General features: G+C 41.2%; 3 protein-coding genes across 3 annotated transcripts; 1 reads left to right on the forward strand and 2 right to left on the reverse strand.

Moving 5' to 3' along the window:
* Positions 1-1,275: 1,275 nt before the first annotated feature.
* slc25a1b (slc25a1 solute carrier family 25 member 1b) lies at positions 1,276-9,381 on the reverse strand. The gene is made up of 9 exons (XM_068335567.1): positions 9,034-9,381; positions 5,577-5,684; positions 5,389-5,488; positions 4,492-4,630; positions 3,892-3,976; positions 3,560-3,664; positions 3,355-3,470; positions 3,200-3,273; positions 1,276-2,724 (listed from the first exon to the last, which is right to left on the reverse strand). The coding sequence occupies exons 1-9, from the start codon at positions 9,149-9,151 to the stop codon at positions 2,610-2,612; spliced, it is 960 nt and encodes a 319-aa protein (XP_068191668.1). The 5' UTR covers positions 9,152-9,381; the 3' UTR covers positions 1,276-2,609.
* Positions 9,382-10,149: 768 nt separating this feature from the next.
* Positions 10,150-16,393, forward strand: zgc:56235 (Voltage-dependent anion-selective channel protein 2-like). Its single transcript, XM_068335569.1, has 9 exons — positions 10,150-10,283; positions 11,255-11,325; positions 12,009-12,058; positions 13,867-14,019; positions 14,107-14,159; positions 14,319-14,540; positions 14,706-14,856; positions 14,946-15,003; positions 15,343-16,393. Exons 2-9 carry the CDS (start codon positions 11,259-11,261, stop codon positions 15,432-15,434), a joined length of 846 nt encoding a protein of 281 aa, XP_068191670.1. The 5' UTR covers positions 10,150-10,283; positions 11,255-11,258; the 3' UTR covers positions 15,435-16,393.
* A 136-nt stretch (positions 16,394-16,529) lies between these two features.
* On the reverse strand, positions 16,530-23,423 carry tor4aa (torsin family 4, member Aa). The gene is made up of 3 exons (XM_068335566.1): positions 23,160-23,423; positions 20,455-20,904; positions 16,530-19,871 (listed from the first exon to the last, which is right to left on the reverse strand). The coding sequence occupies exons 1-3, from the start codon at positions 23,163-23,165 to the stop codon at positions 19,014-19,016; spliced, it is 1,314 nt and encodes a 437-aa protein (XP_068191667.1). The 5' UTR covers positions 23,166-23,423; the 3' UTR covers positions 16,530-19,013.
* Positions 23,424-23,675: the final 252 nt, after the last annotated feature.

Genomic DNA, 23,675 nt, shown 5'->3' on the forward strand with positions numbered 1-23,675 from the left:
GTCAAGACAAAACACTCGACACGATGTGTCGAGTGTTTTTGCCGAACATACACGAATCACTGTGTACGTTTGACACATCGCGTCAATTCGTGATGACACGCCCCCCTTAGCCATCACTGGCTGCAGGTGATCACGTGACGCTACATAGATTGGCCCACCTGTGCTACAGGGGATTTTGCGTACTCAGTAGTCGATTTATGCCTTTCGTAATGGTACGTGATCTGATTGCTTTAATATTTTAATTCATAGTAGCTATGTTCAGCAAAAAAATAAAGTGGTCGGACGAATATGTGCAACGTGAATTTACATGTACTGTATAACGGGAACGTGATGGGAGTCAGTGTTCTGCATGATTTGTAATGTCAAGTAGAGTAACTGTAGTCTGGCACTGGCAAAAATAAAGGAACACTTTAAGCTGCATGGAAAATAACAGAAACAGACTTTGCTGTTAAAATGACATAAGAGGAGCACTTGCCCAGGTGAAGCCACTCATATCTGAACTGGTCTCTCAATAACAACATCAGAAGTCACACTGATTTGCAGGTAGGTCATTTCATGTGAGTTTATGCACTTTCTTGGTTTTGTTCACTGAAAAAGGTGGCATTAATGCACAATTCATTAAATACACCAGTAAAACATTTACTTATGTCTTAAATTTGAAAAAAAAAATTTTTAACTAAAGAAGTGTTTGGTGAGTGAGCATATGAAAGCGGCAGGGTTCGGTACCTCCAACAAGGTTAAGAACCACTGGTCTAGAGACTGAGGAAAAGACAGGAGACAGAGCTGGAGGTAGCAGAGATGAAGATGCTGATGTTGTCTTTGGGATTGAGCAGGATGGATAGGATCAGGAATGAGTACATCAGAGGGACAGCACATGTTAGAGGTTTTGGAGATAAAGTCAGAGAGGTCAGACTGAGATGGTTTGGACATGTCCAGAGGAGAGATAGTGAATATATTGGTAGAAGGATGCAGAGTTTTGAGCTGCCAGGCAGGAGGCCTAGAGGAAGACCAAAGAGGTTTATGGATGTAGTGAAAGAGGAAATGAAGGTAGTTGGTGTGAGAAAAGAGGATGCAGAGGACAGGGTTAGATGGAGGCAACTGATTCGCTGTGGCGACCCCTGAAGGGAAAAGCCGAAAAGAAGATCTAACGATGAAAAAACAGCCCACAAGTCTACAGACAACTAATAAGACATTTCTTCAAAGGCAATGCTAAAAAAAAAAAAAAAGTCAGGCAGAATAGCACAGAAGTTGAAATGAACACAACAAAGTTAACAGTCTGATCCAGTGTTTATTAATGAGCATTCATTTGACAATTAATAAGACTAAAGGCACCTGCACCTGCTTTTAACTCTTGCTATTTTTTCTAAGATATCTAAATAGGTTTATGACACTGGTCTACCTGTACAGTATGCAGGATCAGACTGATGCTGAAAAACTTTAGGCACAAAGTAAACATCTGTGGGACAATTAATAGCATTGCATGTAAACTGTCAGCTTTACAGTCCAGAAACTCCAGTTGGCACTTTGGGTTATCAAGTAGCGTCCAAAGCAACCCCCCCCCCCAAAAAAAAAAATCAAGAACAGAACCCAAAACTCTGCAATAAAAGCTTCTTCAACCACTTGTCCTCCATGGAATGAGCAGGTAGTATCAATAGATTTTTTAAAACAGACTATGAAATTTGGGCAATTTAAAATTCAAAGACAAAACTTCACTGAAATAACAGTTACAACAATCCCAAAGTCCCAGGAATTACATATCGGGCAACGCGGCAGTATGTGCAACTGAATGTATAATTTATACAATCTGTAGTGACGAAGTAGCAACAACATTCAATCATTCCAAATCTCAGAAAATCTCACAATGAATCACATAAAACAAAAGGCACTTTGTATAAGATCCAGTATTCTAAATTAACTGATGTACTATGAGAGTTTTACTATTATGCAAGTTGTCGAAGATGTTAATAAAGGCAAAATGATTTGAAAAAAATTGCATCTGTATGTGTCCTACATAAAGTACACAATGAATTAAGGCATTTTGTTGTTATCTGCAGTTTCTGCTGCTCAACACCTGGATATAAATTATTCTAAGAGGTACTGATGAAATATTGGTTTTAGTACAACAGAAACTACAAAAACACCCTCAACACTTGCATATAAAAGGCTTTAAAATGTTGGCTTTTTGATAAAAGAGCTCATTTCAAGTATAAATTCTTTATCTTTCATACCAGAATCACATTATGCCGGGTGAGATTTGTTTTCATTAAGTAAATAAATTTTTTTTGTCACTGAATTCAAATCATTCTTCCACCCTAGTCAATCATATCTAAATAAATCCCCCTTTTTGATTCCCTGAGCCCTGATGGAACCCCCTCCCTCCCTTCCCTGTCGGAATTTGAAAAAAAAAAAATCAAAATAAGACTTGACTCTGCAAACTGAAAGTCTTTCTTCATGCAGGTCACGCTTTTACTTGAAATAACTGTTACAAATGAAATCAAAAATAGAACACATTTTCTTGGTTCCTGGAAATCACTTAGAGGTAGATATAGAACCTATAAGCAGTTGGAGATTGGGCTGGGACTCCTTTTGACGTAGCACCAGGGTGTGTTTCAGTCAGTCTTCCAGACCATGTTCAGGACCTTCACAACTTCCTCATAGATAACGAAGACTATGGCAACATCCAAACACACTCGACCCAGTCGAGGAACAGTGCCTTTATAGAACCTAAAGGGGACGAAGACATTGAATGAACAAGCATCCAAATACACATGCTACTTATAAAAGGTTATTTACAGTTACATCGTCACAGAACTCAAGATTCCGTTCAAAGCAAAACACCAGTACAGTATAATAATAATATTGTTTACCATTTTGAAATGATGGAAACATGTCCAAAAGGAACAGAAACAAGTCATTAGTAATTTCTGCAATTTCTATCCTGGTATCTAATTGCAGCTGATCCCTGCTAAGCTATCAGCGTAGTGCTCTCACACAGATTATGAATATGACTGGAATTATTAACTTTCTGGTTTCCCAACTATGTCAACACTGCAGGAAGTCCCTTTGAATGCAGATTATTATCCTTCCCTTAAAAACAAAACAAAACACCAACTGTCATATCTTTGTTCCTGGAGACAATCAGGCAAACGGTATGTCATGTTTCCATATCAAATCACAAGAACACTTCCTGTGGACTTACGCCATTGGCCCCTCATGCTTCATGATCTTTATGGCACAGTCCACTGTGCCTTTGTATTTGTGAGCTTCAAGACCCTGTTCAACACCAGACATACAAGTCAGTTCTACTCCTCAGTGTTCAATTATGACATACTAAGAAGTGAACATTCAACCCACCTGCATTCTGGTCTTAATGACATCCAGGGGAGTGTTTCCGAACACGCTGGCAGCACCAGCGACAGCACCAAACAGGCCGGTCAACAAAGGGTTGATGGATTTGTCTGGGTTGTCACCTTTCATAAAAGACAAAAAACAAGAGATTACACGAGTGAAACTTTTTATTTTTCCCAGGTGTGGCGTTTATTTGTCTTCAGTCACACACCTTTGTACCAGTTCTTCAGTGAAGTCATGACATAGAAACGGATGGCCTGGTTTGAGCCTTGCTTCAATATGGTGGCTGTCAGGCCTTGATAAGTCCCCTTCAGTCCTGACAGCACAACAGTATTATCAGTACACTGCAAAACATAACGCTGTCACTGCTGCCAGTGTCACAAACACTTAGATTAGACCACTTTTTACAAGACTGAAAAGGAAAGTTAGTCATGTCTCTTTAAAGCCAAACAATTGTACACAAATCTGCATGATTTGTTAAATGATAATGTGGCGGTGCTGGATGAGCAGGCGGTAGTAAAATTTAAATGAATCTCTCCTTACCTTGAGTTCTAATTATCTCTCTCACCCCATGGAAGAATCCTTTGTACTTTGGGTTTGCTGACGTCTGGTCATGGATGAATTTCACCTAAAATTAACCCAGGATATTGATTAATAGGTTAAACAATGTGAAGATTTACAGAAAACAAAACTGATACGTTGTCTTCTCTATTTATTTAAACTTCATGTCCGCCGTCACCATAAAATCTGTGTTATGAAGTCAGCAGCACCCAAACAGGTGAGACAGGTTGATCCGACCCCTGCAGCTATACAGGTGCTGAGTTACAGGTCTGTCAGTATTTAAATCCATCCCTTTACAGATGAAAACTGATGCAGGTTTCCTTCTGCTCAGTGGCACTGAAAGAAAATAGTTCCTGATGGAAACTACTCGCATAACAGCCCCTTTAATGTACAATATATGGCCATCAGTGGACACCCACACTATATATTGGGCATTCAAAGCTAGTGCTTTGATCTATGAAACTGGGTCAGAGCACTAGCTCTGACCTTTGGCCTATGCAAGTAGGTCAGGGTAAAATTTTGATTTCAGGGGTGCCGCAGGATGCTGCAGTCTGTGACTGCATTGGTTCCATTTTTTTTTACCTTAACTGTCTCCATGGGACAGACTACAACCACGGCTTCTGCAACTCCAGCACCGAGGCCACAGAGGAATCCTCTCTTGCTGTCTAGTTTGCCATTTTCATCACGCATCTTATTACTGAGGAACTCAAACATCCCAAATCTGTAGATGTTAGCAGACCAAAAAATACATATATCAATGCCTTGCATAAAAAAAAAAAAAATCAAACCATTAGATACTTGAAGTTCTAGTGGCTTCAGTTAATATAACTGTCTTCATGGCACAGTTATAACCTAATAAGATAAACCGCTGGGTAAATTTAACAGTCTAATAAAAAACCCTCATTAATAACCATTTTATTATCAAACAATACAGCAAATAAGGTATATTCACAACCTGGCAACCCAAATATTGTATCAGCTCTGGCTAGTCTCATAGACCAATCAATAAAATCAATGATTTAATGCCTTATTAACAGCACATGAGCTGCAGTTCAGTAGTATAAGTTCTTCTGGGTGACTGTACTTCATCCAAAGAGCAAATTGTCTTTAATGTCATCTAAATTCAATACACTGGTATCGTGCCATGTTGTGAGGAAGCTAGCATAGTGTTCATGAATTGATTTTACACCTAAGCTCCAAACATATTTACTCTGATGGTGTAACTGCAGATCAGGTGTTCAAAGGCTCATTTATATTTTATATCTATGAAAACAAATATGACATATTACATTAATTATCTTTGGTTGCACCTTGCTTGCCACTGCCTGTGGGACAGCACCACTTTATAGCAAAACTTCACAGCACATGTTGACACCATCTTAAATTGTACATCATTAGCAAAACTTTTGAACTGCTCGTTTCAAAAATCTAAAATCCAAATGGTACAAAACAAGAGTATGGATGAGGATGGAGGTTTACCTGACAGCTGCTTTAGGTATAGAGCCATAGACCAGCGAGCTTAGACCTCTGTAAAGACCCCTGACCCCATGACCATTCACCGTCTGCTTCACACAGTCAACTGTCAGAGGGCAGACAACAGAAACCTGGTTTCAATCTGCCATGGGCAACAAAATCTGACAGATGAAACTGTGGAAGTTAAAACTCACCGATGCCTCTGTATTTGGGAGGATTTGCCTTCTCGTCCAGCTGCAGCTGTGTTTTTACATACTCAGTGGGGAAAGTGATGCAGATCTCTATGCCTCCTGCTATCCCTCCTGACATGACAGAAAAAAAATCTCAGTGAGCAAAAACAGATTTTAATGAACAGGGACAGGGACGCGTGCGCAATTCAACCAACAAACCAATAAACACAAGTAACAACATAACCTCCTTAGGAGGTAAAAATGCAAATATCTAAAAAGCATGCAATGACTAGGAAAGATGTGATTTAAAAAAAAAAAAAACAGCACAATAAAAATACTACATCATATAACACTTAAAAGTTTTCCTTTCAAAAAATGAGAAATAATAGGAGGAAGTCAAAAGTTGCCCTGTCTGAACCCTGGTTCCACCTTAAAACACTTGTTGCTGAACATCTGCAGTTCAAGAGCCAACACGCAGCCGCTCGCTGATTGGCTGGGCTGATCTTAGCGTGATCCGCCTACAGCCACGCCCCCTGGCCTGACTTCCAGGAGGTGTGTAAAACCATCAGGCCCACACTGTTCACCAGCAACACTGAGGGTTGTCAAACAGAAACTTCTTCCTCGGGTGGTCATTTTAAAAGTCATAGAAAAAAATAAAAAACTTGGAGCACACCATCTGATGGGTTAATCTATATAAAAACGTCTTCATCTGGTTTCACCAGCAGTTGGGAAAAATATTAACATTCTTACAAGCTGGAATTCTTCCTTGTATGTCTAAAAAAGCTTCTAACATGCATTCTTTCTTCCAAAATATCATGCATGCTGTGAGCAAACATTCATGCATGTCAGTCTGGCAACCAAATTGTATGTCTGGAAGCGCTGGCAGTGACACACCCAGGCATTCAAGAAGCTGTCCACACAGTCCACATCATCAAGCCTCTATGCACTACCTGATTTACGTCGTGGTGTTCAAGCTGCAAAGAAACAAACAACCAGTTTATCGGGTACAACATTCACAACTGCTCATGAAAAGGAATTTGGAAGATGAAAGACAGCTGAGTCAGTCATGGTGCTCTGACAGCATCACTAGAAGGTTTCACTACAGGTGGTATGATTGTAGCATCAACGGAGTTTTGTGACATCGCTGAAGGGAAAGAGGAAGCCTTTCTTTATCCATGCAGAAACGACTATTACACTTACTGGAGGGGAGGACCATGGGTGAGGAAAGCAAAAACACTTGAAGGACTGATCCTTGGTGGAGGCACTCGTCACATGACAGTGTTACACAAAGTGGGTTCTTCGGTAAAGTCTTATTCTCCTTAAATGCCCAGCTTTCTAAACAGACATGTAAAATAAAATGCCTTGTGGCAGAATTTCAATCGCTTCTTTTACAACAAAAACCAAATGACCAAATTCATTTTAAGTATGTCGGCCAATGAAGAACCCGCTCCATTACTGTATGTGCTTCCAGGAGTGTCCTAGTTGATCTCAGCCTCTCCTTGGTTAACAAGCTACCAAGTGGTGTTTAGCCTGTCTGTAAATAAAGCTGCTAACTGCTAGTGGCTGCTTTATGAAATCTCGTTGCTGTCAAAATGTGGCATCCCTTGTCCTGTCATCGTGCCTTGATCAGACGTCTATTCAGTTGTGTTACTGCCTCCACATACCCAGAACAAAAACCCATTGTTGTCATTGTTAGAATTGTTAAGGTTCAGCATAGCGACAATTCATTGAAGGCATGCAAATGTCTACAAAAAACTAGTTAAAAAACCTCCATCTCTCATTAATTTCTTATCACAACTTCCTACGACTGACGGTGCGTTTGTTGTCGGAACCTTTGAAACTTGACTGTACTGTGACTGTTCATAATATTATAGGGAGTACTAATCAGATATTAATATGACAGATTGTTCTTCCGGATCACGTGATGACAAATATTCCATCATATCAAATCAGATTCAAGTCACTTTCATGTGTGTTGACTGTGATTATGAATGGTGACCATCAAGATAGACAAATCTGGGCCCCGAAATTGTTACGATGATATAAAAACAAGTGATCTCTGGAAAACTAGGCGGACATTCCTCCTCATCCTGGAGCATGTAGTCCTGGTTTTGGATGCATTTCAGGATAGAATCACCAGGAGATAGTCGCTCTTCTCGTCATTCAACAATCTGCTTTATAATTTAGCTTCGAAACGTTTGTCAGTCTCTGCACCAAACAGAATAAAATGAATGAAAATGCCTGAATGGAATCCCTTCATCCTGGTATCCAAACACTGCGCTGGAGCTTCAAACTGGGGCTGGAGTTTGGACCGTCTGCTGCTTGCCGGGACCTTTAAACTTTACAAAGAACCATAATCGACATGAACTCTGATTGTCATTCGTCAATGAGTGACTCAACCATCATCACCATCATCATCATCATCATCATCAGTGTACCAGGATGCAAGGCTGGATGTGTCAGAGCTTTTCAAGTTGCCCTGGGAACCCTGTGGCTGAGCGCAGGGGGCCAAGGGGGGGGGGGGGGTGCTGTGTCACCATGACTACACACAATAAGCAGTGAGCTTGTGCACACATTCACCTGGGTTAATTTGACCACGCCCCCAAGGAAGGAGGAAAATAAATGGAATTGCGTCATGTGAACATCAACGTGGACTGGACCCCATAAATATTCAACTCATAAACGCAAAGTGAACGTGAGCGTGGATTAACGCTGCCGCCTATGGTGTGTTTCGCTTTGAATCTCATCAGCTGAGTCACAAATTCGACGTCTGTACGGCGACGCATGTGATTGGTGGAAAGACACATGACGTCAGCAGGTCAACTAAGAGGTCACGACCGTGAATCGTGAACATTTTTAAAAAAATAAATGTTTTAGTTCACAATCATTTCTAGTAGTGTACATATGTACGGTGACGTCATATTTACGATAAGCACGCAGTCGAGCGACTGACGATATTTTTAGAGACAATTATTTAAATTAATTAAGTGATGCAGACGTTCGTGTTGTGGTTTTCCCCCCCCCAGTGTTTCAACAGATATTTTTAAAATTATTTGTTAAGTAAACAACCTCCGTATATAACTTTAAACACTGCAGGCGAGCCTCAGCGGGAGGAACGACAGATGAGTCCAGGTGTAGCTGCTCAGCTGCTGTCACCGTCAGGTGGAATCAGGTGTGATCAAAACACTCATGTGAACGGTCCAGATCTAATTTAGAAAAAAAAAAAGAAAAATCTGATTCTGATTCGATGCTGAATCACTTTAATGCAGGGGGGAGACATTTAAGTTTAGGCTGAGCTACATCCTACCTTTAGCGCTAAATTTGCCTTAAATTATGACATTTCTGTTGTCAAGTTTAAAGCACGGGTGCAACTCCAGTCTCTGTTTTTTGGCCGGAGTCGTGCACGAAAGCTGAAAACAAGTTGAACAACCGCCCTCATGTAAAAAAGCACAAACTGGCTCCGGCGTCGGACGCGTCTTACCTGCCAGGATCGCCTTGCCGGGGTGCGTGAGTTTGGCTTTCCCCGCCGGAGCAGCAGCAGCAGCAGCCAGACACTGGGGTCTGTGAAACGGGCTCACAAATTTAGGTTGCTCGGACATAACTGCGATACACCGGCCTAACTTTTTTCTTTTTTTTTTTGCTTAAGTCAATGCGGATGCGCTCGGTTGTTGCGCACACAGCCAGCAGCCGTCAGCCTCGTGCAGTCCAGGTGCTTTGTGCAGGAGTCACTGCGCAAACATTGACCATTGGACCTACAAAGTTGATAATGTTTGTGTACTTTTCATAGTGAAGTTCCTTCTAAGTACAGCGGCTGATAATGTCGAGTCCATCCAGGGCGGGGCACAAATCAACATCCCCCTCCCCTCCCGACGCGCAGGAACGCCATGTTTGTCCAAAACTTTTAAGGTGGACTGGAACGATCCTTTTTTTCCCCCCCGGCAACTGCGATATTTCGCCAGTAGGTGGCGGTTTTAATACCCTAAAAAATAAAGAGGATTCAAATTTAAATAATGTAAAACGTTATAAATTATCATCATGACAATAGAAGTTAGAAAAAATTACAAAATAAAACGTAATATAAAATATAAAATAATATGTTAACGACAAATATAGATATTTATAGCCATAATTAACCATATTGCTGTACTTAATATACTGATAATAAAATAGCAAGTGTTTTGTGTCCTAGGGCAATGTATTCCAGCGTTTTTGGCTACCTGACTCTTACATTTTAATTTTTCTTTTGTGTGACCCCCTAATAACAAGATTTTACTTTGTCATTTTAATGATTATAATTATTAGTGAAGTGGCTAGATTCATGGACATTCGCTAGACTTTCGAAGTGCCTCTACTGTAACTTTCCCCCCTTGGGTTATCCATAAATGAGAGAGCCTATAAAGTCAGACGTCTCTGAGCTTAGCCCTAATGACCAATAGATTCACACAAAATATAAACAGATAATTTATCGATCTCTGAAAGGCGTTTATTGATTTGTGTCTGTCAGATGTAGGTCCTTTAAACGTTCCCCCGGCCCTGTAGGTCGAAGATTTATCTCTTGTTTTTTAATCGACTCTTTGCTTTCAGCCCCACTCTTACTGCGCATGCGCGATCGGTCTCCTTCATTGTGCCCTGTTCCCTTGCTAAAGCAAGCTAGCTGTCAATCCACCCAGAAGCATCACGACAGGGACACTCGAGGCTTTGGAAACTCGACCACCGAACACACTTGCACTGGTAAGAATTACGACCCATGCTAATTACTTTTAAATGTACAAGTAAGATTTATAATTACTTAAATCTGACAATGGCACGATACCAATGCCCACACAACTGTGTATTCTCTCCAAGGTTAGCCAAATAACAAACCTGTTTAGCTAGCGGTTAGTCTATTATGTAATGATGTTTAGCCTTTTAATGGATAGTTAAATCCTTAGATCGCTTGTTCTCCTGTTCCTACAGCAGGCATCCATTGCTGTCACGTTAGCTCAGCCTTTAGCAACTTCAGCTGGATTTAGGACTAGCTAGATGTTGGTTGTGACATATATAGTCACAGACCGTAGGATGAGCACAAACTAGGATTTACTGTTTTTATATATAGCGTGTGATTATGTTGCTAGTTAGCTAGCTTGTTACTGCAGCTCCTACAGCAGCTAGCTAGTTATCTGTGAAACCCCCACACCTCTTCGACTGCCCATCTGTTGTCCTTTGTCCTCAACGTAAGGCCAATGAGGTAGAAGGTACTATTACTGACCAACATAGAGATCTAGCTTTCGAAATGTCTGTTGATGTGATTAAGCGCTTTATTAATAAAAGCTGATTCATTGTTATAACGGTGTCATCATCAGGATGAGCTCGTAATTTTACAATCTTGACCTTTTTAGTCTTTTGTTCTGATGCTTGAACATCTCCTAGCTGGACCATGCCATGTGAGCACATTTGGGTATTCATATAGAATTAAATAAAATATCTGAGGGGCTTGTTTGGCCCTGCATCCCCCTCCTGGTTCAGCATTTTAGTTTTAACTCTCCCTTAAAGAAACAGCTGATTCTTTGCTGCCGGAGCCCTCTGGAACACTTGATTGTTTCCTCATTTGACAGTTACTATAATGATCTTTGCATGTGTAAAACGTACTTTGGTGTTTTATCATCACTTGTTCAACATCAAACATGTAGTTAGAGGTGCTGATCATGTTGTGTCATCTGCAGCACAATGGCTGTTCCTCCTTCATATTCAGACCTGGGCAAGGCTGCCAAGGATATTTTCAGCAAGGGCTATGGTGAGTATATTATTAGCCCAATGTGTCAATTATTAACGCTTCATGTAGTCTGAAACAAAAGACCTGTCCAAGGTTTGTTCGTTGGGGGAGCTGGACCTTCATTACGGCTTCTTGTTCAGTAATGGAGGATCATTGTTCCTCTCCTGAGCTGGCAGTATAGTAATAATACCTATTCAACATCTTGCTAAACCAGATTTTAAAAGTGGTAAATAAATAGCAGTGAACGCAAGGAGGATATAAAACTTCAAATAAGGGAGACGTCCTGAGATCCAGGAGCTCCTTTCCCTCCAAGCAGAGGATGCGCTCAACCATCACATAACTGATGGTTTTTGTTGTCGTATATGTCACACCTTAGTTGCTTGTGGATCTACAAGTATGCACAGGAGTTGAGTTATGCTGCCATTGATTTGTTTTGTGTAAATAAGTAAATGAGGCATGGAGAAGAATCTTTCTGACGGGATTGCATGACCTCTGTCCAAAAATGGCTGTTGGCACCTGTGCTGAACTTTATCCGCAACATGAAATATACTCTACCTCATATTGAAGTTTTTTTTTATTGATCTAAGGGGACAAGCATCCACCACAAACAATGTTCTCCTTCAGTGTCCTCGTATTTGATTGTTTTGCTTTAACCTCCTCCTAATCTCTGCTAACAATCTTCTCCATCTTTTGACCTCTACCAGGCTTTGGTGTCGTGAAGCTGGACCTGAAGACCAAATCACAAAGTGGAGTGGTGAGGATACTGTCTTGTAACCTGGTGTTAATTTCTGGATCCTTTGTCCTCCTCTGCTCCCCCCTTTAAGACTCCACATGTTAGACCTGACCTAAAGCCTATAGCTCAGAGGTTTCCAGCAGTGCTGATACAGACCAGCTCTGCTAAACCTGTGACCTGTTGAAGGGTTAGGTTTTTAGGGTTCATGACGAGTCCATATTTACATTATGACTTGTCGGTTTCTCTAACCGATGCTCTGTCTCCATTCTGCTGCACTCTGTATCGGCCTGCCTGTCCTCTGGTGAAGATGGTAAGATCGGTGTCAGAGCTGACAGCTCTAGTGACCACCATCATTGCTGTCCACTTTATTTTCATTTTTTACTTTTTTTTGCTATTATCATCACAATCTTTGGTTTTTGTCTTCAGTCATTCTTATGGCATGAATATCAATGTTTTATAGACTTGTCTTCTGTCATGTCGCTCTGTCCTTGTCAGTTTAAGTTCACAGCTTCATTATTTTATTGCTTCATCCAGTTTATTACTGAATGTCTGAAATGTCACAAAACATACTTAATCATTATATCTGAATATTTAACATTCATTCTCACTCACATAAAACAAGAGTATTGTCCATAGTATAGCTGAATTACATATTAATGATGAATCATTTATTAGGAGAACTGTCCTGGTCCTGATTTTCAGTCCTATCGGGATGTTTTTGTTAGCAAGATGATTTAGATGACAGAACAACACCAGATTTTAATTTCTGCCTTTGAGGTATCAGTATTTTTTAAGCTAAAAGTGAAAAATAATTTTTCAAACAATGCAATATCTCCTAAAGTTCAACATTACGTGGTCCTATATTTCTGTATAGTAGAAATTATTTACACAGGTTCTATTTCTCTGCTCTGTAAAACACTGCCCCTTAGCCTGAGATAAATTGCAACCTGCTGCCTCCAACCGAGGCTGCCATGACACCGCAATCTCAGAATTTTAAACACACAAATCTGCCTTTGCTTTCCTGTAGTGTTTTGTGTGCATATGTGTTTGTCTTTTTTTTTGTTTTTTTTCTTCTACTTTTTTTTTTCTTTACAGCTTTGGTGCTTTTGAAAAGTGTCAGCGAATTGTGATGCCATAACCAAGGCAACTATTGTTTTATTGCCCGTGTTTTTTTCTTCTTGTTAAAATGCTGAACGCATGTGACAACAGCGTCATCAATCTGCTGGTGGTGTGAACAACAAAAAAATAAACCACAGACCGACAAACACACTACAAGTATTGATCACAAATCAATTCAGTGTATCTGGAGAACTAGTGCAGTATTACAAAAAAAACAATGCAATTCCCATTTTTTTCTCAAACCATAATAAGTAATAAATATCAGTGAATGAAGAAAAAGTAATAATCGTTCCAATCTCATAAAAGATCATGTGAAAAGGTAAATCATCCTATTTTGCATCCTTGTGCTTTTTCACCAGGCTGTTTGGTGAAAAACTGAAATGCAAGATGTGTTTTTCATGCAATTTTACTTAATTCATATTCATATGAATGAATTAAGCAAATACATTCATACTATAGAATATATTCGTAATAATTCATGTCATTATAAATTTATTTCGCAGTTTTTGCAGTCTTTTAATGGTGTCTTGCATGGGTGAACGTTTAAATTGTCTCATTTCTCTTTTTTCTATCCGTGTACTTTAGTTATTAAGTTGGTATCAGTCGTCAACATGATTTTCACCATGTCATGAAGATTTCCGTCTCAAAGCTATCGCTTCAGTTTTCCACGGTGCTTTATGAACGACGTTCTGTTCATCATTTGGTTTCAGGAGTTCAACACGTCCGGCTCCAGCAATACGGACACAGGGAAGGCCTCAGGGAACCTGGAGACCAAATACAAGATGAAGGAGCTGGGCCTGAGCTTCAGCCAGAAGTGGAACACAGATAACACGCTGGTTACTGAGGTCACTGTGGAGGATCAGGTACAGTTGTGTTGACATGTTCACACAGCTTGTTGCAGCTGAAAAAATGACATCAGTAAACTCTTCACCTCTCATCTTTACCTGCAGCTAACGCAGGGACTGAAGCTTGGCTTGGATACGTCTTTTGTACCAAACACGGGGTGAGATTATATTCATATTAGTTTGCATTTGACACCATGTAGAAGGTTTTTGTCTTTTCTCTGTTTGGCATGAGAAGTTCAGTGACTTTTTTACCTTGAAAAGTAGTCTTTCTTCACAGCTGGAGACTCAAATTCAACCTCATAAACCCATTTTTTCAGTAAAAAGAGCGGCAAGCTGAAGACTGGCTACAAGCGTGACTACATGAACCTGGGCTGTGACATCGACTTTGAGGGTCCTATCATCCATGCTAATGCCGTGTTGGGCTACGAGGGCTGGCTGGCTGGCTACCAGATGGCCTTTGACACGGCAAAGTCCAAACTGGCCCAGAACAACTTTGCCCTGGGACGTAGGGCCGGGGACTTCCAGCTGCACACTCACGTGTGAGTATTTTTCCTTCTGTTCGTGAATCAGCCCTCGCCTTCAAACCTCGATGTGATCAGTCTTTTAGCATTTGGCGTAGACTTTAGTGTGGGTTCAGCTAAAAAAAACCACATCCGGACTGTCTGTGTGCATGAGCGTCTCTAAGACAACATCTCATCTTTCAGTAATGACGGCACCGAGTTTGGCGGTTCGATCTACCAGAAGGTGAACGACGACCTGGAGACGGCGGTCACGCTGGCCTGGACGGCCGGCAGCAACAACACTCGCTTTGGCATCGCCACGAAATACAAGCTGGATAAAGACTCCTCTCTGTCGGTGAGTCCTCCAGACGTTGATCACAGAGCTGCTGCAAAGAGTCATAAATCACTTCTGCTGTTTGGTTTCATCTTCTCATTATTCCACAGGCCAAAGTCAACAACGCCAGTCTGATTGGAATCGGATACACCCAGAGTCTTCGACCAGGTAGGCTTCCTGTCTCTACAGTGATCAATTGAAATGCAAACCATTACATCAGTACTAAATGGATTTTAAATTTCATGATCGGTAATATCTGCTAGCAAACAGCGTCTGAAAGTATTTCACTCATTCATCTAGTCAGGAGTTGTCATTTGGATCATACCACCTCAGATGTGGGGTGCACATTCGTTGCGCGACGTTCACTTTAAAAAGAGGAACTGGGATTGTGCCTTAGACTTCAGATATCTCAACCCTGACTTCTTTTATCCTTAAGTTAAATCAGTTAAACTCCCGTCACATGAGGAACTTCCAGTCTCACGTTGAGCCTGTTCCGTGTCTCCTCAGGTGTTAAGGTGACCCTCTCAGCCCTGATTGACGGAAAGAACTTCAATGCCGGCGGACACAAAGTCGGGATGAGTTTCGAACTGGAGGCATGAAGAGGAAGTCTCAGAACAACCAACAAAGAAGAGAGCCTCCTGCTCCCCCTTCCCTCACACAATCCTACACCATCGACCCCCCCCCGCCCCATTCACTCGTTCCACGAGCGTCTCTGACAGTAGCGGTCAAGTCTCAGCATCATGCTAAAAACACCACAGCGAGGAGTTGTGAGGTTGATCCTGGAAGCGGCTGCGCATAGATGATCAGTTTGAAGTGACGCTATTTATTTACCTGTAGCTCTTGGATGAAGTAGTCGTTGGTGTAAATGTGTAGCTCACTAAAGCTTCTGTATTTGACTGTTCTGTCTTTCGTAAAGCATGTGAGAATGAAAACGCAGACATGCAGAGCTGAAGGTATATTTGCTTAGTTAGAAAAAATTTTTTTTTGGCTATGTTGTTATCATCTTTGGACTATTTAACCCATATGAATGTTTTCCTAGAACACATTTTGTGAAAGCTTTGACTGAATGAAAGAAGAATATTTCAGGTTGTTAAAATTTCAGATGGTTCTTTTCATTTCAGATGCTGAATGATCTTTGAAGGCTTTGTGACTTGTTGAGTTAGATGAAATCAGTACGGTGGGATCTTCTGGTAGCTCATATAGATAGTTTGCATTTCTACAATATTGTTTTCATCTAGCTGTCTCAGCACAGCATTCACAAAGATAGCAAGTATTCTGCATCTGCCTGTGGCGTCTTGGTGGTATCGCTTCCGTTCAGTGACAACAGGCGTCTTAACTTGATGACAGCTGTTTCCTAATGACGCTCCATGACTGACCTCATCGCTTGTCATTGCTCTTCTGTGTCCAAAACAACCGACGCTCCCTCAGACCTGTGCAGAAAATAACACTTGATTGTCCTTTGAATAATTCAAGACAAAAAGAAAAACAGGTTTATTTTTTCTCATTTCACCTCATTTTTTCCAATGTCAATTATGATAATAAAAAAAAATTGAAACAATATCTGAATTATGCTTCTTGTCTAAATATAGTGGAAGAGGCCATTTGAGATGATCATTGGGGCTAATTTTAAATAAGCATTAGAAATATTACTTTCTAAACATTACTAACTGGAACACGTGGAAATTTCCCGATAAAACAATATCAGACTACATACCAAACACGAAAACTAATCTATTGGTAATAAAAACCAAGCCCACCCATCAGAGTTCTGCCACAAGCGGGCAGCGCATCCCGGTCAGACCCAGAACTGGTGTGGCGTCTTTGGCGAGGAAGGTGAATGAATAAACAAACAAACTTTATGACTCATAAAGAAACAGAACAAACATCCAACTGTCGAGCATGTTAATCAACGCGTCTTCGACGCGGAGCTGTTACACATCAGAAAATAGCCGGTTCTAACTCCGTCCATTCTGTGTTTACATGTAGACACGGGTCACGCACACTGACGTCACAGCGGTTTTCGTCGTAGGGAGACGCCCCCCGGAAAGAAAAAGTTTGGGTTACAGCGGCCACACGACAAGGCTTACCTGGCTTTTTCAAGAAGACCTTCACTTTGGCCAGCGTTTTTGTCCAGAATATCTGCGTTTGTTGCGTGGACGACAGGTGTAACAGCAAGAAAAATCCTCGCTGGCCGATGCCTTACGCCATGTGGTTCACGTGACTCCTTCTGGCAGATGCACCGTGATTGGTTGAGCAGTAGTGGGTGGAGTTACAAAGCGACACCGTGAGGTTTTCAAGTGACGTATTCAAATACTGTATATAGGTGGGGAGATTACTTTCTAATTCTTTATGAACAAATTCCGCCACTAAGAACAAGATATCACAAATGAAAAGATAAAAACTAAACACTGTATTCTTGCCTAAGGTAAAGCAAAAGTTTGACATTAGTATATGCTCATATTTCTCTCTCTAGCCTAAAGTAGTTTCACTCATGTTGGTATGCTAAACCTAAAGCTAGCAGCTTAAGCAGTTTTTGTTATCTTAAAACCGGAAGTAGTTAGCCACATCTGTTTGACGAAACTTGTCTTCCAGCAACACCAAAGCGATTTTTTTAATGTCATGATTCCACACAGAAGCTAAGTTAAAAATAAAGTTATGGTTTTCATCAGGTTATGTTGGATAAGTTCTTGGCCTGGCGCAGCAACATCCTAGACAGGATAGCTGTTTCCTGCCTCGGTGCTAAGCTAAGCTAAACTGAGCTAAAAAAAATAAGATAAACTAACCCTAACAAAAATAAGATAACCTAACCTAAAAATAAGATAACCTAACCCTAACTAAACTAAGCTAAAATAAAATAAACTAAGCTAAATTAAACTAAGCTAAGATAAGCTGGTTTTACCATACAGACATGAATGTTTTGAGTTTTTTCTTACCAAAATTAGCAGGAACATACAGTATGTCCATTGTGTATCTTTAATGTAAAGGCTTTCTCTACACATTTAAGTCTATACAAAAAATATAACTGAAAAATACAAACAGAATACAGACAATAAGCTATTCAGGGCTCGTTAGAACAATAAAGTTACACATTAATGCAAGTGCAAGTCTCTGCTGACTACAAATTTCATTTGCTTGATGTAAACATGTAATGAACAGGTCAGCACAGATCAATTTTTAGTAATAAACCTGTTCAGTGTTATGTGTTCTCAAAACACCATGTGCTACAAACTAGCTTCAAGCAGTTTTCCTGCAGATTACTTAAACATTATTAGTTGTCATATTAATATATGTATAAATCCACAGGATAATGCAGATTCTGCAAAAACCCATTTTAGCTCTAATGAAAGCAAAGTCACATTCAATGTTTAAGCTCTTTTATGAATGATAAACTGTTGTTTTTACACATATCATGTGTAATTGGACTGCCTGATGTGATTCTTGTAATCCTAAATAAAAATTCTAGCTGTAACTGGCCATTTTGGAAGTTTTTTTTATTAAAAAAAACCGTATCCCGATTTAACAAATATCAACCAATGATTGATGCTCCAATGGTACCACAGTCAAGCTAAAATTATAAGCGTCACCCTGTCCGAGGGAGGTTCACAAGAACTGCCATCTTTGCACATGAATCACAATAAACTAAACATTTTAAAGTGGAGCTTGTGCTGGTTCAGCCCATCCGTCTTCCTTTTGCACCATTTATTTCAAATCCATTTTGGATGTCATTGCTTTAACAGACTTGCATTAATCTGCACAAGCTACATGGAGTCATATTTATTTGCTCTTTTAAAACCGGTCCCCATCTTCTGTTGTTCAGGGCATTATGCAATTCTGTTTTGCTGCCCCCCGTGATGAGCTGGTGTCTCATCTAATGTGTACTCCGTCTCCAGCAGACCTGTGACTAAGATATATCTGCTGACATTCCAATGGTGCCACAGTGAGTAAATAATGACTGGGGTTAATTTTTGGGTGACCTGCTCCTTTAAACCTTAGTGGACTGGCTGTTTCCCAATCTCTTCACAGAATTTACATCGAACATCACATTTCCCTCAACAGAGCCCGTCTTCAACATCTCACTTGAAAGCTTTTTCACTGATGTTCAAGTTTTACCACCTTCCACTGGAGTTCACTGTTTCTTCATGGTTTGGAGAATGTAAAAACTTTTCTTACTGAGGATCTCACAGTAGATTGACTTTAGCCACCACTTGCTTGCAGCCAGTTCGGGAATATTTACGCCCCCCTACCTCGGGGTAATATTCAATCTCACCTGCGAGGCGTTCTATGTTGGTATGATCCGGGTAAAATCCCTCTCGAGTAATTTCATCCAGGAAACACTCCATCACGTGACCTTTCTCCAAAAGTCCGAGAGGTAGGATTTCAGCTTCTGTCCAAAGGGGGTGAAGCGTCTCCAGAGTGCTGCGTAATATTGGAGCCAGCTCTTTGACAAATTTGCTATAGTGTCCGGATGCTGACGTTACCATGAAGACACTTGAGGAGTTGTGCAGCATGTGCTTGGTGATGTGTGCATGGCCCAGGTTGCTCAGGAACATGTAGATAGCATTCAGGTATTCGTTGGACTGTTTAGAGGCCAAGAGTTGCCACAGCGCATCCAGGATCTCCTTGTGAATGTGCTCCACCTCGTCGAAGATGAAGAGTGGGATCTTCTCCTCCTCCACGGCTCGGTTGACCGTCTTTGAGATAAGAGCAGTGAGGTTGCGAGCGCAATGGAGGGCGTCGGCCTCCTGGGGACAGTGGTGGAGGACGTAGTACTGCAACACCAGCGTCTCCCCCACCACTGAGCGGAAGTGTCCGGCTAAGAGGCGTCCCAGGTGGCTCTTCCCCACACCGGTGGGGCCTTGCAGGGACACCAGCAGTGGCTTGTTGTGGATGTAGGTGGACAGGTACTCCTTCAAGTGGGACAGCAGAGCACCCACAGCTCCCTGCTGCCCGAACACCTCTCTCCTCAGCGTCTTCTCCAAACTGTCCAGGTCGTACCTGAGAACGTGATCGTCCAGGTTCTCTATGGCGTTGTACACCTGTAACCACAGATATCACGAAAACAAGGACACAGGAAAGTCGTCGTGTTTAACCGGTCTTCATGGGGTTTTTTCAGTGTGAATAGACTAATGACATGGGTTTGAGACATAAAATAAATAACAGAATCAACAACAGCCCACAAACTAAAGCTGTTACCATGTTGTAGACCGTTTCTTACATTCCGTTCCAGTCAGTCCAGCTATTTACAGGACTTTTTTGCGCTGGTCTTTTGTTTGGAAGCGAAACAGTCCATGTCTGAGTTTAGTTCTGCTCAATCACTAACATTAGCAAACTGTAAACAGGAATAAACTACTGTCATGACGATGAAGCGATAACAGCCAGACTGACTAAGAGGCTCTCTGGTCTACATGAGCTAGATTCTAGAGACCTGTAGCTGCTCGTAAATATTTAATAGTAATGAAACTTAATGTCCTCCACCCTACGACCTGGAAGGCCTCCCTGATGGGATGAATAGGTTCCCCTTCTAATCTACCTGCAACAAATGGATGTTTATTTTTCCATATGTGCTTAAACGCATCACCTAGTCTCTGGTTTACTCAGAGTTGTCTTTGTTGAGTGTACCTGGATAAAGACGATGGCCAAGAGCAGGTAAAGACAGTACTTGACTGGACTGTGCTCCTGCTTCGGAGGGGCCCTGGCCCCCCTTCTGTTTGGAAACAGCACCCGTTTCTTCTTCCTCCTCTTCCTCCTCTGTGGGACAGAGGAAGACAGGGTTGGGAAAGAGGAGAGGGTGGGTGAGTCGAAGGTGAAGATCTTGGGGCTGGTTCTTGTTGGGGCTCCTGTGAGGGCATTGGCTCCCTCCAGCGCCATTGCTAGCTCCCGACGGCGCTTCTTCATGGCCTGGTACTTCATTTTGATGCGGATGACGGCGCGCAGAGTCGTGGTATTATTGGAGAGACTGGGGTTCAGACTGCCCATGTGCTTTTTGTCTCTCTCTCCGTCCATTTCTTCATCCATCTCCAGCTCTCCCTCTGTTTGGGAGGCAGAGGCGCTGCTGTCTTGGTCGCTTATCTGCAGAGAGGAAGAGGAGGCCTTTAAATGATCATTATGGTGATTTGAATTACAGTGACTGCTTGTAGTGATAAAGCCACAGATAACTATGACAAAACACGATCTTTGTTTCCAGCAGAGGGCGCTATTTGTTTAGAAAAAGTAGGTGTGGAGACACTTCAAGAAAAACAAAGGTGACTCGGTGGTGAATTATATCCTGAGTGATGTCTGCTTGGTTTGTTACCAAGATAATATAGTTCAAAATATGTTGTGATGTTTATAATAAATATTCAAATTCATCAGGATACATGTATGGATACATGGATTATTGATCAGATGTTTTAATCTCCCCGCAAAAGCGTAAGAAGCAAATAAGAAAATTAATGAACGAATGAATGTATGAATGAATGAATGAATGTCCCAGCATCAGCAGTGGCCACTGAGCTGGAAACTATAAAAACTGATGCTTGATACTAAAATGTAAAAACTTCTCATGATTTCAGGTGTCACTGCGTAGGCTTTGCAGATGTGTGTTAGAGGGACATCACAGAGGGGCGGGGCGTCTTTGACAGCATGTCAGTAAGAAGAGGAGTGTGTGAAACAGTCTTAAGTGAAAAACAACGCTCAGCTATTTCCTCCTGTCTGATAGCAAACACCAGCAGAACCAATCCAAAATGATATAGAAGAGTAGCTGGGTGACAGAATTGTTCCCAATTCATGACCCAAATTCAGTTGTGATGACAGCCGGAGTATATTCTGGGTGGTACTGAACTAACAAAACAGAAATCGGATAATACATAAGAGATGTTATTAGATCACAGCCACCTCATGTGTCTGACTCCTGTTTTATCAGATGGAATCAGCCTAGTTTTCTAGATTATGGCTGCATCATGCTTCCATGTGTTCATAGCTCCAGGGCAGGACTGGTTTCGACTTCAGATCAGGTGGAAAATACTTTTGAAATATTTCTACAGAAGGAAGGAAGTGCAATGCTTTCAGGAACTGGCCGTTTCACGATTCTGTGTTTCTGCAGCCTCTACACAAGTCGGACGCTCATGTTCTTCCAGCTGCGTTGACAGAAAGTGAAACACACATTCAAACACTGAAGTATTGTGATTGTGAAGTTTAATATCTGTGAATTGTTTCGGTTTTTCAGGTTATTCTGCAGAAATACTGTTTTATAATCAGTCTGCAAAATGGCATTTACTCCTTAAATATTTGCATATTTCTCCTCGTCACACAAAAACTAGATTTCCCTAAATCTTTAGGTGATGCGAGGTCAGGGGTCAGAGATCAGAAATCAGGTAGGACAATTTTTCAAACTGGTAAAAACGATTTGAATTTTCTCAGATCAGGGCATCGTTTGTTTCTAGATTTTAATGTTCAACATTTCATAAATGTTGCACATTAAACGTTGAACAGTGCTCGGATATTCTGAGCACTGTTTGAGATAGCTGTTTGTTTCACCAACCATGCCTGCAGGAACATGTGTTGGAGGCGTTCACTGTCTCCTGGGTGTATTCATTTCAAGTTTTTATTACTTTTCAGTTGTACAGATACGCTAAATTTGTTTTAACAAAAAGAACAAAATTAAAAAAAAAACAGAACAAAACTGTAAAATACTAGAAAAATGTAAGTTTATATCTGAGACAACTTATTGATTGGATTTGGACAAAAGATAATGTGACAATAAGTCAGTTGAGGAGCTTGAATGTTTGTAAAGCAGGTGGTGCTTCTCTCTGGGTTTCTTCTATTTTTGCAGAAACTATCAGTTACACCCTGAGGAGGTTTGGATCAACAACAAAACCTGCTTCACTTGATAAAATGGAACTATTTCTCCAATCGATACTTGAACAGACTTCCAGAAACTTTGTTCCTGTTTCTGGCTCAGTGCCTGAATGTTGGCGCAGAGACACTATGTGGTGAAGTTATCAAACCTGTGCCCCCTATACTTGAGCACAAAGGAATTCAAGCACAAATGGAGAAGAAAGTTCTTTATCTGGATCTTTATCTGATCCACATGCAGGGACCTGAAGGCACCGGCTGCATACCAGGCATTTCCGAGCGCTTCATCTCTGGTATGTTTACTGAGGCAGAACCCCCCCCCCCACCTCTTTCTTGAATCGTGTGTTCAGGTCAACTTTGTTGTTTTGTTTTCACAGAGCAGAGACAGGTATTGAATGACTACCTCACTCCCATTCTGCAGCCTTTGAAGGAAAGGAGAAGTAAGAGGTGAAGCAGAAACATGCAGGAAGAAAAAAAATCTCCTTTCTTACCTCCATTTGGCTCAAATGTTTCAGAAGAGAAAGTGCATTGGTAGTTTAGTCCATAGTTTGTAGCAGAGAAGCCTCAAACAGCAGCAGCTCCACTCAGGAAGAGAACGCTCACCTCCTGCTCCTGGTATTAACCATCCGCTGACTCCTCCTCCACCTCCTCTGATCTCCTGTCCTGTGGGTTTGTTTTCTGACACCACACCAGCTTCATCTTACGTCGCTTCAAAATCCGGTTCTTTGTAATCCTTTCCGCTCATCTAAACTGGCAGAACTCAAATGGATGTACAGCAAAAGCTTCTGGTTCATAAACTAGAGGAGACTGACAAAAAAAATTTCTAGGGTAGAAAATGTGGTGGCTTCTGTTTTTTGTTTGTTGGGTTTTTTTTAAAACAAAAATTCCAACCATTTTCTGAGAGGATGAACAGCCGATGATCAGGTTTCTGAATGGGGGTGTGTTCAGACTTAAAAGGTTGTATTCAGAAAACCATAAGGTGTGGTAAATGTTAGCATGCTCTCGTC

The sequence above is a fragment of the Antennarius striatus genome, chromosome 15 (genome assembly GCF_040054535.1).
Source record: "Antennarius striatus isolate MH-2024 chromosome 15, ASM4005453v1, whole genome shotgun sequence".
In the NCBI taxonomy this organism is placed as follows: Eukaryota; Metazoa; Chordata; class Actinopteri; order Lophiiformes; family Antennariidae; genus Antennarius; species Antennarius striatus.

Bases quoted from the DNA above. Each gene is read 5' to 3' on its own strand.
- zgc:56235 (XM_068335569.1), top strand. From the start codon at position 11,259: ATGGCTGTTCCTCCTTCATATTCAGACCTGGGCAAGGCTGCCAAGGAT. The intron at 14,020-14,106 runs GTACAGTTGTGT...CTTTACCTGCAG, and splicing joins AGGTCACTGTGGAGGATCAG to CTAACGCAGGGACTGAAGCT. The intron at 14,857-14,945 runs GTGAGTCCTCCA...ATTATTCCACAG, and splicing joins ATAAAGACTCCTCTCTGTCG to GCCAAAGTCAACAACGCCAG.
- tor4aa (XM_068335566.1), bottom strand. The intron at 19,872-20,454 runs GTACACTCAACA...CTGTGGTTACAG, and splicing joins TGGCCATCGTCTTTATCCAG to GTGTACAACGCCATAGAGAA.
- slc25a1b (XM_068335567.1), bottom strand. From the start codon at position 9,151: ATGTCCGAGCAACCTAAATTTGTGAGCCCGTTTCACAGACCCCAGTGT. The intron at 3,977-4,491 runs GTAAAAAAAAAT...GGTTAATTTTAG, and splicing joins GTCCCATGGAGACAGTTAAG to GTGAAATTCATCCATGACCA. The intron at 3,274-3,354 runs GTGGGTTGAATG...GGTGTTGAACAG, and splicing joins TCATTAAGACCAGAATGCAG to GGTCTTGAAGCTCACAAATA.